The sequence below is a fragment of the Mchenga conophoros genome, linkage group LG9 (assembly GCF_057382185.1).
Source record: "Mchenga conophoros isolate Kocher_MC1m ecotype Shallow Benthic linkage group LG9, M_conophoros_male_GT1.1, whole genome shotgun sequence".
Classification (NCBI taxonomy): Eukaryota; Metazoa; Chordata; class Actinopteri; order Cichliformes; family Cichlidae; genus Mchenga; species Mchenga conophoros.
The window spans coordinates 27573776-27588994 of record NC_140534.1 but is presented as its reverse complement, the minus strand read 5'-3'; the positions used below and the strand labels follow the sequence as shown (position 1 = coordinate 27588994).

Here is a 15219-nt window from a genome sequence, read left to right as displayed (position 1 = left end):
GCAGAAGCGCAATTGAAGCAGCAATTCATACGGTAACCACGGAGTGTCTTACAGTAAAAAAGACCCTTCTGTATCGCTGAAGAAAATAGATAATCTTTTGTTGCTGCTATTTTTCCCCCCTTCTTTGTTTTGTGCAAGAAGAAAACAATCTGTCACGGAGATGACATGCTCTGTTTACACACTGTGTGCACGAGAAAAGAAGATTAAAGAAAAAATATAAACGCTTAATAGATGCTATTTGCTGTACCCTTTGCAACACTGTAACAGCTATTAGCAGCTGATAATAGCAAATGAGTCATCATTTAAGTACTCACTTAACCTTAGTCTTAACATAATAATACATTTAGAATTTGATGAGTGCTCAGAATATGATAGTTTGAAATTAGAGCTTTATTTATGGCAGAAAATAAGCATTAAAAAAAAAAAGCTAACATAAGATCAGCTCTGCCCACCTTCTTCTTTCCTGCTTCTTGGATGTATTTACTTGAGAGTTTCAGTGCGGCTAAGCAGGATTGCAAAGCTATCTTGTTGCCCATGATACTGTACGTGTTTTCTGCCAGGTGCTATATCCCCCCTCTCTGTATCTCACCCCCTCTGTCACACACACATATAAATTACCTCCACAGCGCCTCTCCTCCTGACTGGAGCGTGCGATCGAGACTTCTGGCAAAGGAAAAAGAAACAACAAGAAAAGGCAGAGGTATCAGGGATACAGCCAAACACATATACTCTCCCCTGTTAGCATGACAAAGTGAACCCTTGAAGGTGAATGTGGGGATGAAAGCTGCGCTCAATATCGTGAAAAACTCCACAAGCTAATCACAGCTGTGGCACCTGGAGTGGTTTATGAAAAGTATCAGCTCCCATTAAAGGAAATGAAGTACAAGACATTGCTAATGAACCCTAATGGACTACCTTTCCCATAAAATGGGATGGATGATAAGGTATAAAGGCAAATGGGCAATTCTACAAAGATCTGTGAAGGTACTCGTGAGTATTATACGCCTGCTAATTAATACAGAAAAGGTTACAAATCCATGTTTCAATCAAATGTTTATTCTGTCTGATAACTAATGATCCCTGAAGTTTCTAGACCCGGGGACTTTACTCGTGAATGGGTAGCTTTTGCAGACGCAGCCGTCCCAGTGTTCCCTGTAACACAATGTGAATAACATCAGCACAAGAATCCTCAGATAAAGGGAGAAGTTTCACTGATCTCCGTGTAGCAGAGATCGATACTTTTCTGTGTCTCACATTACTGGCTGTCGATAGGGAGATGCCTGTCTAAGCAGATGTCAATACTGATGGTGTGTGCGTGAGATAATGTGCATGTGGTTTTACAGTAAGTATGCTGAGGTTTTAAAAGGAAAGGATTTTCCTAACTTCTTAAAGCTCTGTAAAAACCTCCCTCTCATAATCATTTAACCCCTCGGTTCAGGAAACATCTTAAGATGTTTCCAACCACCATGAGTTGTTCTTAGGCGCATTAGCCATTTTTCTCTTCTGTCTTACTTCCATCCCATATCATGTTTGCTTTCTGCACCCATTGATCTTGTAAATTCTCTTTTGTGTCTTGCTTTTTTGCACATATTTGTGACATGACTTGCAATGCAACGTGTATGGCACTTTAATCAACTTCAGTTGTTTTCAAATGTGTTGCATATGCAAACTTGATTTGATTACTCTCAGCTTAATCCTATCTCTAAATCAAAGTAGGATTTTATCAACAATAAATAGACATTATTTTCATTTCATTTATTTATTTCACACTTGGAAATACAAGCTAAAATGGTTTTTAACCGGGATGAATGATCATCAACTAACCAGTTTGAGTTAGTGGGGTTACATTAAGCCCTGATTCAGAATACCCTCTGCTAATGTCGCAGCTTTGTCCTGTTCTTTGTTTTTTTATCAGTCGACAGGTAGCATTGAACTTGCCAACACAGAGCAGCCTGAAATCACACCTCTCTCTAGGACTGCCCAGCTTTAGGCTGCAATAAAAGAACAATGTGTTCCTTCATTTAGTGTCATCTAAATGGATCATCAGCTTGTGAGATTGCTGAATTTCCATTGAACATGCAGTTTTAATGACAATACACAATAAGTAGAAATCAAAGGCTATGTTAAGAACTCTTGAAAACATAAAAAGCTGATTGAAGAATAACCAGTTATTTTCCTGATTAGGACAATAATTTTTGGAAGATGAATCTCATTATTTTCAATATTTTAAACCTATAAAATGACCATCTAAATGAAAAGGTGCCACTGCTTTGGGTAGCTGTAGCTGTAAATTGATGGGACGGACTTCTAAGATTGCCCTTAGACAAAGAGGGCGGGATGTATTTGAGTGTATCCTTGAGACAAGTCCCAAAGCACAACAATACACCAAACAATTAATATGCTGCTGTGCTGCTGACAAGAATCTAATCAAGGTTTACTGAATGACAGCAACTTATAGTACAGTAAAATTAGTCTTTATTCTAACTACTGAGTCCTGTCCTATTTATGGGGCTCTATCTATGCATGATAAACATGAGTATTTTTGAATTGGGAGAGCAGAAACAGCTAAAAATCAAGACTGAACCTGAGAAAGGTAGTCAAATAAAATATAACTGCAGCTTATAAGCATGCCTACACACAAGCCTACCTAATATTAGATCTCGACTGATAATAATAAAGTGATACTGAAACTTCTGTCGTGCACGTATAGATTCTGTCGGTGAAGTTACGTATATTAAATAAACCTCAAAGGTGAAGACTCCTACAAACAGCTGTGAGCAAAACACAAAATGTCTTCTCCTATTTTTTTAACCTGTAGTACATTCAATGGCAAGAGAAGACATCTACTGTTATTTGATATGAGATTTGTTTAGGCAGCCTGAGACTGTGAGACGGAGCCTGACGGTGGGCGTCTCTGCAAGTTGGCAGCCCCGGTGAGCAGTTAGCTCCCTGTGTGCAATCAATAACGTCTATCTTATTTTCTTGTACCTAACATTCTGCTCAACTATTTTGAATTGACATTTAAGAAGTTGTTAATAAGTTGTTCACAAGTGGCAAAAACACTCCCACACGCTCTTGCCTTAACAGTATAACTATTCTCATTAGGAAAGAGCTTTCAACATTAAAGGTAATATCATTATTATGGAAACACCACATACAGAGAGGCAAGCAAAAATACCTCATTGACCGGATACAAACAGCATGCAGGAGCAATTTCTTCCATTTGAGAAATGCAAAACTGCTTGTGTAAGTGCTTTCTGCATGGCCTGACAAGACTCATAGGCTCATAATGAAACTAATACGGCAGCAGGATTGTTGGAATGGGTGGAGGGACTGCCCTTAAGTGTAGCACCCGAGTTCACGCCCCCACCTAATCACCTGCCGTACTCAAGAGTCCTTGAGCAAAATACTTATAACCCCAACCATCCACGAAAGCGCTGCCCTGTCGCTGAACCTGACCTCTGACACGAGACGGGTCCCTTAGAGGGATCAATAACGCATTTCATTATCATGGGATTCTTGCAAATGAACTCAATTGCTGCTGTGGGCATATGGTGGTGGGTAGTGAAGAGCGTGTGCGTGTGTGTGTGTTTAAACTTGTGTGTTAGGTCATGCATGATTGCCCAAGATTTTTCTACACAGGAAGGAAGGAAGGAAGGAAGGAAGGAAGTGTGTGTGTGATCACCTGGTATAAAATTGGAGTCAGGAGAGCACGGCCTGGTCTCGCTGCTGTTTCCTAAGCACTGGTTTCCAGTGGGGAAAAGGACATCACAGTGACGCACACGCAGCTGGGCGCCGCTGGAGTCACAGTGGGACCACTCTGACCAGCTGGACCAGCTCTCTGGAAACGGCAATGACAGCAAACCTCACACACAGCCTGCCCGATGGGTGTATGTGAGTGTGTGTGCTGCACTGGATGAGTATTTTAGTGGTGCATTGGGTGCCCTCTGAGGGGCTCAAAGAAACTAAAGAAAATAAACAATGAGCCTGTGTAGCTGCTTATCTTCAAGGTGTGTGTGTGAGTACCTGGACAAGGCTGCGTGTTGCACAGTGCCTCCTCAGTGTGAAGACCCAGGCAGATGTCCCCACCGTAGGCTGGCAGGGGGTTGCTGCAGGTTCGTGTTCTCATGTAGTGACCCCCTCCACACGTCACTGAGCACTTGGACCACGAAGACCAGCATGACCAGCTGCCGTCCACTAAACCGGGGATATCAGTGGCACATTTTTAATATAAATGTGAGGTGATATTATAAAGGCAGCAGGAAAGAGTCACTAAATTCTGCTGTTTCTGGTTTTCTAATAAAACGGTTGCTAAAAATGAGGGTTTTCATATCTCCGAGTCCTTTACAACAGACAGTTTCAATTGAAGTCACTCTAATCCATTTTGAAACACCAATGATTGATACACACGTACGAGGCACGGAGAACATGTGCTTGTGTCTTGAACTGAAAGAAACTGGGCTTCACCCAGCTGTTACAGCAAAGGCCTGACCTCCCTAAACCGTTGGAATAACACTCTCTCCTGTGATTAATAAAGATAAATGAAGCATCACAGTCCGCTGCATGGCTTCTCTCTTCGTGTGATGCCAAGCCAAACAACAGACATTTAAAAGACATGAATATTCAGGCTATCAGAGAAGACGTGCTGCATAAATAGGTGGATGAATGGAGAGAACGAAGAGAGGGAGAAATAAAAGGAGAGGAATAAAGAGAGCAATAAAAATGGTGTAATCTTTACACATGAATCACAGCAGACGCAAATATCCTTTGCCAGTCATCTGGATAAAACCTCACTTCATTGTAGCAGAGAGAAATCCCCTTTTCGATTGCTTTTAAAGACTTGGAGATGGCTGGCAGCGCTGTGCAGGTAATTGAAGTTGCCGATGCTTTTTGTCATCTCGGTGTAATTTCTCTATCACAGAGTGACACATAAGTCGATCCCTGGCCCTCGATGACGGATCGTCTCATCTCGGGTGCAGACTCAAGAAAAACCTGGATTCATTTGTTTCCAAAGCAGATGGATTGTAGGCATTGCGCTTTACCCCCCGTCTCCTCTGCTCCTTCACAGCAAACTAACCAAAGGAGGATTAAAGTTGGTCTTCCAGCCTGGCTTGGATACCTCGAAATAATGTCTCACTTTGAGAGGGGTGCTAATTGAGTGTGCATTAGTATTCATTGCTGCTCAAGTCGTTTCCTTTGGGGGACAGGAGCGCAGAGCTGTTCATCAACATGTTGTAGCTGTGGTATTATTCCAGTCAACGTCCCAGAAAAAAGTGTACTACATGTATTAACGCAGTGCAGGAAAATCAAAGCACATTCACCCAACGTTTCACTCAAGGGCCGAGCACCTGTGGCAACCTTCCTCCAGGAGAAACCAAATCAGATTCTCTGAGATCCATCCAAAGTCCTCATCTGAGCTCGCAGCTGATAACAGCTTACCCTATTAGCGAGAATGGTCAAGCTGTTGAGGAGCTGAATGGTGTCTGCTTTCACTGAATGAATTAACAGGCTGTAAAAATAGTATAGATGGCCATTCACTCTCTTGTCTCTTTTGCTTGCTTGCAGCCTGGCAGCAGTTATGAAGACAGATCGCGGGTGTAGAAGACGATGCGCCGATCCGGGCTTTTAGCAAGATAGCAAAGCCGTTCTCCAGGGGGGCTTGATTAATAATCATCCAAGACAACGTCCTGCTTGTCTGCTTACCGCCTTTGCAGGATACCAGGTGTGCTTTATGCCAAACTAAGCAGTGGATTTCCATTTAAACAGCTTACTTTCCTTGTCAGACAGAGTATTCTTTTAATTAGAAAGCTTCCTCTTGCCGTCTTCCACTAGAGGAGTGTTGAAAATGCATTGTCTCAGGGCTTTTCACAACAAAATAAGGCCTCCCATAGCTGGCAGCATAATTACCCAGGAATGTAATTACACAGTGGAGCGCCACAGGGATTGTCTCTTTGATTCTTGGCGTAAATTGAGGTCTTCGTCACACCTCTTATCTGCAACTGATTTCTTTTGTGGTTCCTGATAATTTGGTCAGTGATTTTGTCTTTGCACTTCTTATACATTAATCACACGAAAAACCCGACCACAACAAAAAAGCCGAAGCCCGAGTATCGTGTGGAGGAGTGTGTGTTTAAATGTGTGACTGAAAGTCTTTTTTCTTTTTTTAAATCGATGCATGCCTTTGTTACTATAAAATTAACTGAAATCCTCTCATGTATTTAACTGTACAGAATATGTTTGTGGATTTCTTACCTGGACAAGGGGTAATGTTACACTCTTGGTACTCCTGTGCCGGCCCCAAGCAGGTCTGACCTCCATAACGGGGCTCTGGGTTACTGCAGGTCCTCTTTCTGCTTCGGATTCCCCGGCTGCAGTCTCTGCTGCACTGAGACCAGGAACTCCAGGATGACCAGGCACCGTTTACCGTGTGGCTTGAGATCCTCCCCAGACGAAGCACTTCTCCTAAACAACACATGCAAGTGTGACAAAACTCTCATCAGTATCTAAAATTGTGGTATTGTTAGTGTTTCTCATTAATGAGCACTGCTGTTTGCAGGAAGAAAGCAGATGGCTGTTCTCACTTACTAGCATCAATGTGCGCATCTATTTTCAACAGCAATAAGCGGGCAGAGAGTCAATAACCACTCTTGACAACAGTGTATGTGCCTTTACTATTAGAGTTGGGAGCTACAAGCTTTAGCTCAATTTGTGCTGAAAGAGTCTGGACCACTTCCTGGCTTGTGGTGTTTTTCAATGACTTTCTGCTGTAAAGCAATTTGAGGGATTTCATCAAATGATAGGAGCTTCTAAAGGCTGTCAGTCTTAGTGTGCTGTCTCAAACAATGAGTCAGGAGCACAGATGCCAGTTTATCCATTCCCACTAATGTGTTTGAGTAATGCAGGTAGCATGGATCCAGGAATGCTGGTATCTTTTTTTTTTGGGTAGGTTAGTCCCCCAAATCTGAGCAAACAGATTTGCTGATACCTGAAGGTAGAGCTGGGCGATAGAACGATAACGATATGTATCGCGATATAACTTTTACTCGATAGAGAAATTAAGCTATCCCGATAGACCTCGCTGCTCTTGTCCTCAAAAAAAAAAAAAAAAAAAGGTCAGCCAATCCAAATTAAGTAGCGCAGAGCCGAACCAATCACAGCCGCAGCGTCACGTCGCGTGACTTGTTACTTACAGCACAAGTGCCAAGCCGCACGTGTGTTTGTTTGGGAAGCAGCCAGCGGGTAATGGAGCCAGCGCGTAATGGAGGAAATGAGTGTGCCGACTAGAAAAATCAACCGAGCGTGACCGAAGAGAAAACAGATGATGGTTCCAATGCCGGAGAGATTGTCGAACGGAAGAGCCAAAGAAGTTACGTAGTGTGAAGGTATTTCGGCTATTTCAAGTCTGACAAAAAACAGAGTAGCGTGCACTGTAAATGTGCCGAAAGCAAGTCTGGAAATACAATAAACTGGTGCATGCGTCACACTGTGCGCCACGTTATTGTTTCGGTGAAATGAATTTCTACAATACTGTTAATTCTACTCTCTGCAGTGTTTAAATGCTTACATATACACACAGTTACTGTCCCTCCACACATACGACTCGGTTCTGCTTCTATGCCCCAGCTTTGTTTACTTTTTCCCACCGAGGCTTCTAGACTTCTGATTGGCCAACATTTCGGCACGGTTAGGAATCTAGCGCCACCTGCTGCTTTGGCATGTTCATAGCAGCGTTTTCCTTCATTTCTGCCTTTATGTGTGGACGGGATTATTTTTTAAAACGAAAACGGAAAATCTCCGTTTTCAAAAATACCCGTGTACGTGTGTACGTAGCCTCAGTCTCTGACTGGAAGCGCTAATTCGTCATTCGGCTTTTGTCAGACTAAAGTAACTGTTAAAACTGTTTGAAAAGCTCAGCTATACAACAAGGAGAGATTGAGAATTTCCTTTTAGTTCTCAGTTTATTTGATATTGAAAAAAGTTAGTCAGTTTTGTCTGTTCTTCTGTAAAACAAACTAAGATTTATTTTTAGAATTAATATTTTGTTTCTAAGTGGAATTGACAATTTAGTCTGTTTTGTTTGTTCTATTTTGAAACTTAAACGCTTTAGCGGCTGCCTTTTGTGTGGTTTGCAATATTTGCCTTTATTTATCTGAAAAAGTCTCATGTTCCTTAAGTACATCTACCCTGTTGAACTTATTATGGGAAATAAATATTTAAATAAAAACAAGCTGCTGATTATTTCACATTTTACTTGTGAGCAACGGCACATTTAAATCTTACAAATATAGTTATTTGGCTTATATCGTGATAGATATCGTTATCGACTGAAATGAAAAAAACATATCGTGATATGAAAAAATCTCATATCGCCCAGCTCTACCTGAAGGATGATTATTAATTATAGTTCTTATGATGCCAACTCTATATGATGTCATCAATTAGCCTGTGATGTCCTGTTTGGAAGACTCAAATCTGTGATTTTGGTGATTTTAAACCAGACCAGAAGGCTGTATCTGAAAGTAAAGCAGCAGTAAAACAGTTAGTTGTTAGTCCTACTCTGATTTATTGTCTGTTTTACTCTACATGACACCATCATTTACAAATAGACATCATGCTCTAACAGATAGGGAAACTGGCAATTAAAATCACGAACTAAAAAGTTTTACTAAGGTCATAAATGAAGTGAGAAGTAGTGATTCTCCATAGATTTGGATCCAATTTGTCTTGTTTGTGCAGCCAAAGGAGACGGTCATAAGAAAGATTGCAGATTTAAGGCACTTTGATATTAGCATCACTTTTCATCTTTAACATACAGTCTCCAGTATTTCTCTACACATACAATGCAATTAGGTACAACGTATTAGGTGTTGTAGTCGCTTTAAATCAACAGTATTGGTAATTACCAAAATGTTTTTGTTTTTTTTATCATGGTTAATCCACCGTTATGTGCAAGCTCTTAAACTGAAGTAATATTTGTAATGCTAAAATCCAAAATTTGTTCTTATCCATGACTTTTCAAATGCACTAATTTATAAAAGAAACAGAAACACATTAAAGCACATTATGATTTTTTATTTTATTAAGATGCCAAATCACAGTTATTTCCTTGCATCCCTGAAGAGAAAAATTAGTTTTAGTGTTTGAATGCTATGCTTAATTAATTTCTGAGTTCTTAGGGAAGTCCAGCGTGGCGGCTCACGTCTAGGCATAAAAAAATGTGAATTCAATTAGTTGTTTGTCTAATAAATGACACGTATTTATTAGTTTGAAACTTTTGACTTATTTTAAAGTATTTCTTATTTGTTTACTTTTATGACAGGTGCACAGAAAGTGCTGGAAGTTGTGTGTAGTTGCCTTCTTATTGGGACTTTGGTTGAAAAAGGTAAGTCATAAATCAGAAAGTAAGACTCAGGTGCCAAAAGGTTGTCACCAACTGCATCAGTATGTAACCCTCTGGTTTATGATCCAATATCTGTAAAACCAACGGCTGTCAGGGTCCTCACTCATTGCTAAAGCTAATTGGAAAATGGTAACTTGCAATACTAACACGATGACCACCGTAAACACTCCACCTGCTATAATCGGGATGTGCAAAGTCAGTGTGTGCCACACAAAACTCCTAGCATGACTCTGAGCAATGAAACTTTTAAACCTCTACAAACGCACATGCCACCAGAAATCAGCTACACAACATAACCCATGATTTTAATCTTCTCTTTAAAGATGGATTCAGCGAGAGCAGCATGCGCCCCGTCAACACGCGAACACGCTCGCTCATCAAACAACATCACTTGACTACTCTGTGTACTCTCATCTGGAATGAGTCGAATAGATGATTCCTAATGAAATATGAAACCCTAATTTCTACTAAACTGTAATTACCGCACGCATTAATCAGCTCCTTGCTCTGAGAGAATGAGCAGAATGAGTGGAGAGAGAAAGCTTTTGGCATTTTTGAATGAAAAGAGCAAATTCGTCTGTGCGACTGAACGATAATCACTCAAACATCCGATGGAACTACAGTCACTGACCGAGCGCTCTTTTGATGATTCACTCCTTCAGAAAACTGTGCTGTGATTTTTATATTACTTTTTTTTCAGATAATAATGCAAATCTTCATTCAGTGCCTGCACCGGCATCATTCTGTGCTCCGTCTCGTTTTGCTCTTGCATTTAAATGAGCACGAGGAGAGCGTATTAGGGCTTTTCACACAGACCGCAGATGCACATCTGGATCACGAATCTTAGCAATTCAAGCGTGAAACCTTCCTTTTGTGTCTGATTCTCCTCTTAATCTTTTGATTTTTCTTAATTATTATTATCTCATCTATTTTGCAGACGGCCTTTCTGTAACCTTCTCTTTCTCTCTTACTTCCTTTGCTATTAACCTCCTCCTACCTTTTGTCTTGCTGCTATCTCTCCGTCCTCCAGCCTGGCCTTGCTGTTTTGTCAGCATTGCTCTTTTCACTGACAGTTATCATGGCGCGACTGCTTTATATTCTCAGGGAGAAGAGAGTGTGTTTACTTAGTGCAAATCCTCAACCTCTTCATAACTACGGCTGACCTTGGCGGTGCACAGGCTGACTCACCCTGGCGTCAAGATGGTGTGAGTGCTGACAGGCCCGTCGAGGGCTCAAGGCCCCCAGCTCTTTATCGATTCTGAGCAGGAAGTGGCATGGACAGTCCCACCTGGCAGTATGACCCATACTCTTTATCAGCCTTCAGTAGCCCGGTAGACTGGACCACTGCACCAAGGGAGATGGACTGCTTCACATTAATGCTTCTCATATGTGCAAATATGTAGGCACACATTACAAGAGCGCTGCAGTCAAGACACACATACAATACAAGTATGTGCAAACACAGCCTTGGATTGTGTGTAACCCACAATACAGTATATATACACACACTGCACTTTGCTCCCTTTGCTTGTTTAAGCTTCTTGCCGGGGGCTGCTCTGATGTACTGTGCATATTGTTAACGCTACTTCACAGGAGCTGCCCTCCTGTCGCCAAAACAAACAGCTTGGTGCCCTCCTTATCAAATAGGTAGCGACTGGATCTATCGATCATCACAAGAACCACACACAGCCGTAGAGAATTAATCCTCACTCTCCTGACAGGCTAGACTGAGCCAAAGCTAGGAAGGACACAGTGCAACATCCAATAGTCCCCACCGCAAAGAAACTAGGACATAAAAAAAGAGTTCCCTCCTCCCCTCGCTGAACCTCACACCCAGCTCAAAGGCAAATTGCACTGTAAACAAACTGGCGAAGTTATGTGTGTGTGGGATTATGGATGCTGCGAAAAAGAGCAATGGTGGATTTGTAAAAAAAGAGAAAAAATAGCGAGGCCGCGCAAACACGCAACGCCGTGCAATCGAATGCACCATACAGTCAACTGTTAAGACAGAGATGGAGCTGAGATGACATCTGCAAACTAAAAAGACAACTCGGCTTCAAGATAGACAGATGTGAGAGGCAAACAGGTGGAAAACATTTGAAAAAAAGAAACTTTCAGTAGAGAAGAGAGATGAACTGTCAAGTTTTATCAGCACCAGAGTAAACCAAGACCACACTGGGAGAAAAGAGGAGAGGAGAAGTGCTTGTTCCAGCTTGTCCTAGATTCTGAACTGCACATTTACTCCCTATTACTCTTCCTCCCCCTCCGCCTTTACTTTCCATATCAGATCAGCAATGTGTCCCTGAGGAGGGACCCATTTCTTTCAATGTGTGTGTGCCTGCAAGTGTTTAGAAATGTATGGCCATTCGTACATATGGTACGAGTTGTAAAACCATAAAATTAGGGGCTCGGGCTGTTTGCAGCGGCACAACGTGGCCGTTTTACCTGTGCTGTCCTGACGTCTGCCGGGCGATGACTGACCCAGAAACCCCCTAGAGGAACACTCTCAAGGAAGAGGCAATTAAAGGTTTGTAAAAGTGCAATTAAAAAACCCACTCTTGAAGAGCGCGAGGAACGAGTGCACAAGTTCAGAAACACACACACACAGAAGAACATGGATTTAAATGCTAACTTGAAATAAGTAGACGGATTACTGAATGTACTAGAACGGGATGTTTCTGGAATTCACCTAAGTTGAATCCGGGGAGTTTGCCATGTTTTTATGAGGAGGATTAAAGACCCAACTTGCACCTTCAGAGAGCGGTGTCCTCTGCTGAAATACTGTCATCCCTACTTCCAGGTTTGATTACAGACTGATTTATCGGACTGAGGAGGTTTTATTCACGCTCTGTAATATTTAGGCTTACAAGGATACAAGGACTAAAAGCACATTATTCGACCTCCAGCATGTATAAACCACATTTATTTACTTTGTAGTGTTTGCAGGGTTTAACGTTTAAAGGGATTTCCAGGAGGTTAAACTTTATGGCTGAATTTCAGCGCCATTAACTTCATATCGTATTTAGTTTTCATCCCTGCCAACGTTTGAAATCCAAAATTTGAACCACACTAACAACCAACCTTGTGCATTCCACAGTGCCCATGCGTGTTTTTGTCTTTTTTTCTGAGGCTTTGATTTTCTGACAAGAAAGCTCTGCATTGAATCATAAGATTTGCAGCTTCTGACTGACAATTTGTCTTTGAATGTACCATCAAGGAGAGTGCTGGCAATTGTCTGTCTCAAAGTGCAACAATAAAACAACTATGACAAGAAGATTAGGGTAACTACAACTTTTCTTCAGTATGCAGGTTTCAGGTTTCACTTTTATACTATGAAAACAATTAACTGAAATAAACACCTTGTTGGAAGGTGAAAAACCTGAAGTCTGTAACTCTATGGCAGACTTTGGAAAACAACCATCCATCCATCCATGCATGCATCCATCCATGCATCCATCCATCCATCCATCCCTTTTAGCTTCTTCAGGATACCAAGGCATTCCCAAGTGAGCTGAGTGTGTCCTGGATCTGTCCTGCAGTGTCCTTCTGGCAGCACATGCCCGAACATCCCACGTAGGAGGTACCCAGAAGATATCCTAGTTCCTCCTGAGTAATTGAGCTCCTCAAATTATCTCTAAGATCGAACCCAGACAACTTATTTCCATCATGTGTATCAGCAAGCTCATTCTTTTGGCCACCAAAACAAAAAGGTACAGCATCAAAATCACAGAAGACGCCACACCAATCCATTTCCCTAGACCTCAAGATACTAAAACTCCTCCACATGGGTCAGCAACTCACTCCTGATCCATTCCTTTTCCAACTAAGAGCCATGGTTTCAGACTTGGAGGTGCAAATGTACGTCCCAACCCTTTCAAATTCAGCTGCAAAACACAAGCAAGCTGGAGGTCGTGGCTTGTTGAAGCCAAAAGACCCACGGGACTTGCAAAAAGTAGAGAAGAAATCCTGAGATAAACTGTCCTCCATGCTCCAAGTATAAGTGACAGCAGGCAGCCCTGTGTCCAACACACACCGGGACATATATGAAATATACATCTTATACATAATTTACCTTTTTATGTTCTATATAAATCGTCTACTGACGAACATAGTCTCACAGTTGGTGTTCTAGCTCTCTTGACCAGATTTCTGTTTTGAATAGAGCAGAAGGAGCACATATGAGGAAAAGAAACTCAAGGCCAGCTCTTTCCATTTATCACTCCTGCCAATACAATCACGAGAAACACAAATGTTCAGCTGGTTCTGCTGGCTGTTCTGGTGGACATCAAGCACATGGTTGTTGTATTTTAAAAAACTAAAAACACAGCCAATGCAACTCTCTATGATGGCCAACAAACAGTGTAAGAGGAAACTTATTTCTTTACCTGCACTGAGGAAACTTGCTACCATCAAAGAAAGATCCTTCTCCCTGATAATTTGCCTGGCTTTCTGAGGTAGCAGTCAGACCAGATAAAAAAAAAAAAGGGAAATAAAGCTGAAAGTGAATCAATGTCAGAGAACACAGGCAAAGAAAAGCCCATCACTGAGCCTGAATGTGAGCACCCAAAAATTTTTCTTTTGTTGTTAAGCTTTATTGTTGAAAACTGTTTAGACGGCATTGTCAAAACCTTCGGGTACGATGTTTTTAAGAGCTTAGAGCCATGATTTCATGCAGACATGTTGTAGTGGCTTTCTGCCAAAAAGTAAAAAAAAAGTGATTTTTAAAAAAAGAAATTCTGACAGGTGGTGTTTTTTTTAACCGCTTACTCTGGCTTCCTAATTTTGTTGACTCTAAATCACAAAAATTTGTGCCGCTCTGTAAAGCGCTGGGGCCGAAGGTGAAACAGGCAGCGTGTCACTGGCATCCCAATCTTACCCTGCAAATTTGGTGTCAAGTTAATTCCAATTAGGTTATGAACTTCATCTGACAGCAATCTGGAGGAGGGCACGGGTTACGTGCTTAGGTGAGGCATGACTGACAGGCGTACAGGGCGGGATCTTGCAACTAAGGCGACATCACTTAAAAAGTACACGGGAGCGTCACAATTTAAGCCATTCGCTGCCGTAGAGACACACGATGCAAATGAAGAGCCTCTTCCTTAAATGGATCAACTTATTACAGAAAATGAACACAGTACTCCACAATGACAAGCAACACAGGCCTTTGGAGGGGTTTTCGTATTTACATACCTCATTTACATAAGCATTCAAACCCTTCACTTAGTGAATGGTTAAAACATCTTTGGCAGCAATAACATCCTCAAGTTTTCTTGGGAGTGATACTACACACTTGGAACAGAAAGTTTCTCTCATTCTTCTTGGCAGAATCATTCAAGCCTGTCCCTGCTGAATGGGGAGTGTTGGTGCACAGCCAATTTCAGGTCTCTCTAGAAGTGCACCATTGAGTTCTGGTCCAGATTCTGACTGGCCGAATCAACAATATTTTCCGATGATGCTCCCGAGTTTCCGCATGGTTTTAGGCTGTTGGGTATTTAGAATGTAAACTTTTGCTTGGTTTTTATCTTTTTTTGCATCCATTTTTCCATCTGACTAGTCTCCCAGTCACTGTTACAGATTCCCACAGCATGATGCTGCCACTATTGAGCTGGTACTAATGAAGTGATGACAAGAGCATAGTTTTCGCTACACATGGAATCGCGGCGGAACAGTTAAATCCTTCTTTAATCAGAGCAGAGGATCTTGCTTCGCATGGTTTGAGAGCTGCCTTTTGGTAAACCCCAGCAGGTTTTCACATGCCTTTTAGTGTGGAATGGCTTCTGTCTGCCGACTCTACATGAAGGTCTGATTGGAGTAGTGCT

At 41.7% G+C, this 15219-nt stretch overlaps 1 protein-coding gene across 3 annotated transcripts in view; it reads right to left on the bottom strand.

The window, feature by feature from the left end:
- sema5a (sema domain, seven thrombospondin repeats (type 1 and type 1-like), transmembrane domain (TM) and short cytoplasmic domain, (semaphorin) 5A) overlaps positions 1-15219 on the bottom strand; it is a 170180-nt gene that overhangs the window by 6869 nt on the left and 148092 nt on the right. For 2 of the 3 annotated variants that reach the window (XR_014893926.1, XM_085287315.1), the window contains exons 17-20: positions 6253-6462; positions 4027-4197; positions 3686-3841; positions 619-663 (exon numbers count right to left, since the gene is read on the bottom strand). Coding sequence is in view for 2 of the 3 variants with exons in the window: in XM_085287315.1 (XP_085143441.1) it covers positions 619-663; positions 3686-3841; positions 4027-4197; positions 6253-6462 (582 nt within the window). In the remaining variant the exon portion in view is untranslated. The remainder of the gene's footprint in view (positions 1-618; positions 664-3685; positions 3842-4026; positions 4198-6252; positions 6463-15219) is intronic. The other variant, XM_085287316.1, reaches the window with a different exon arrangement.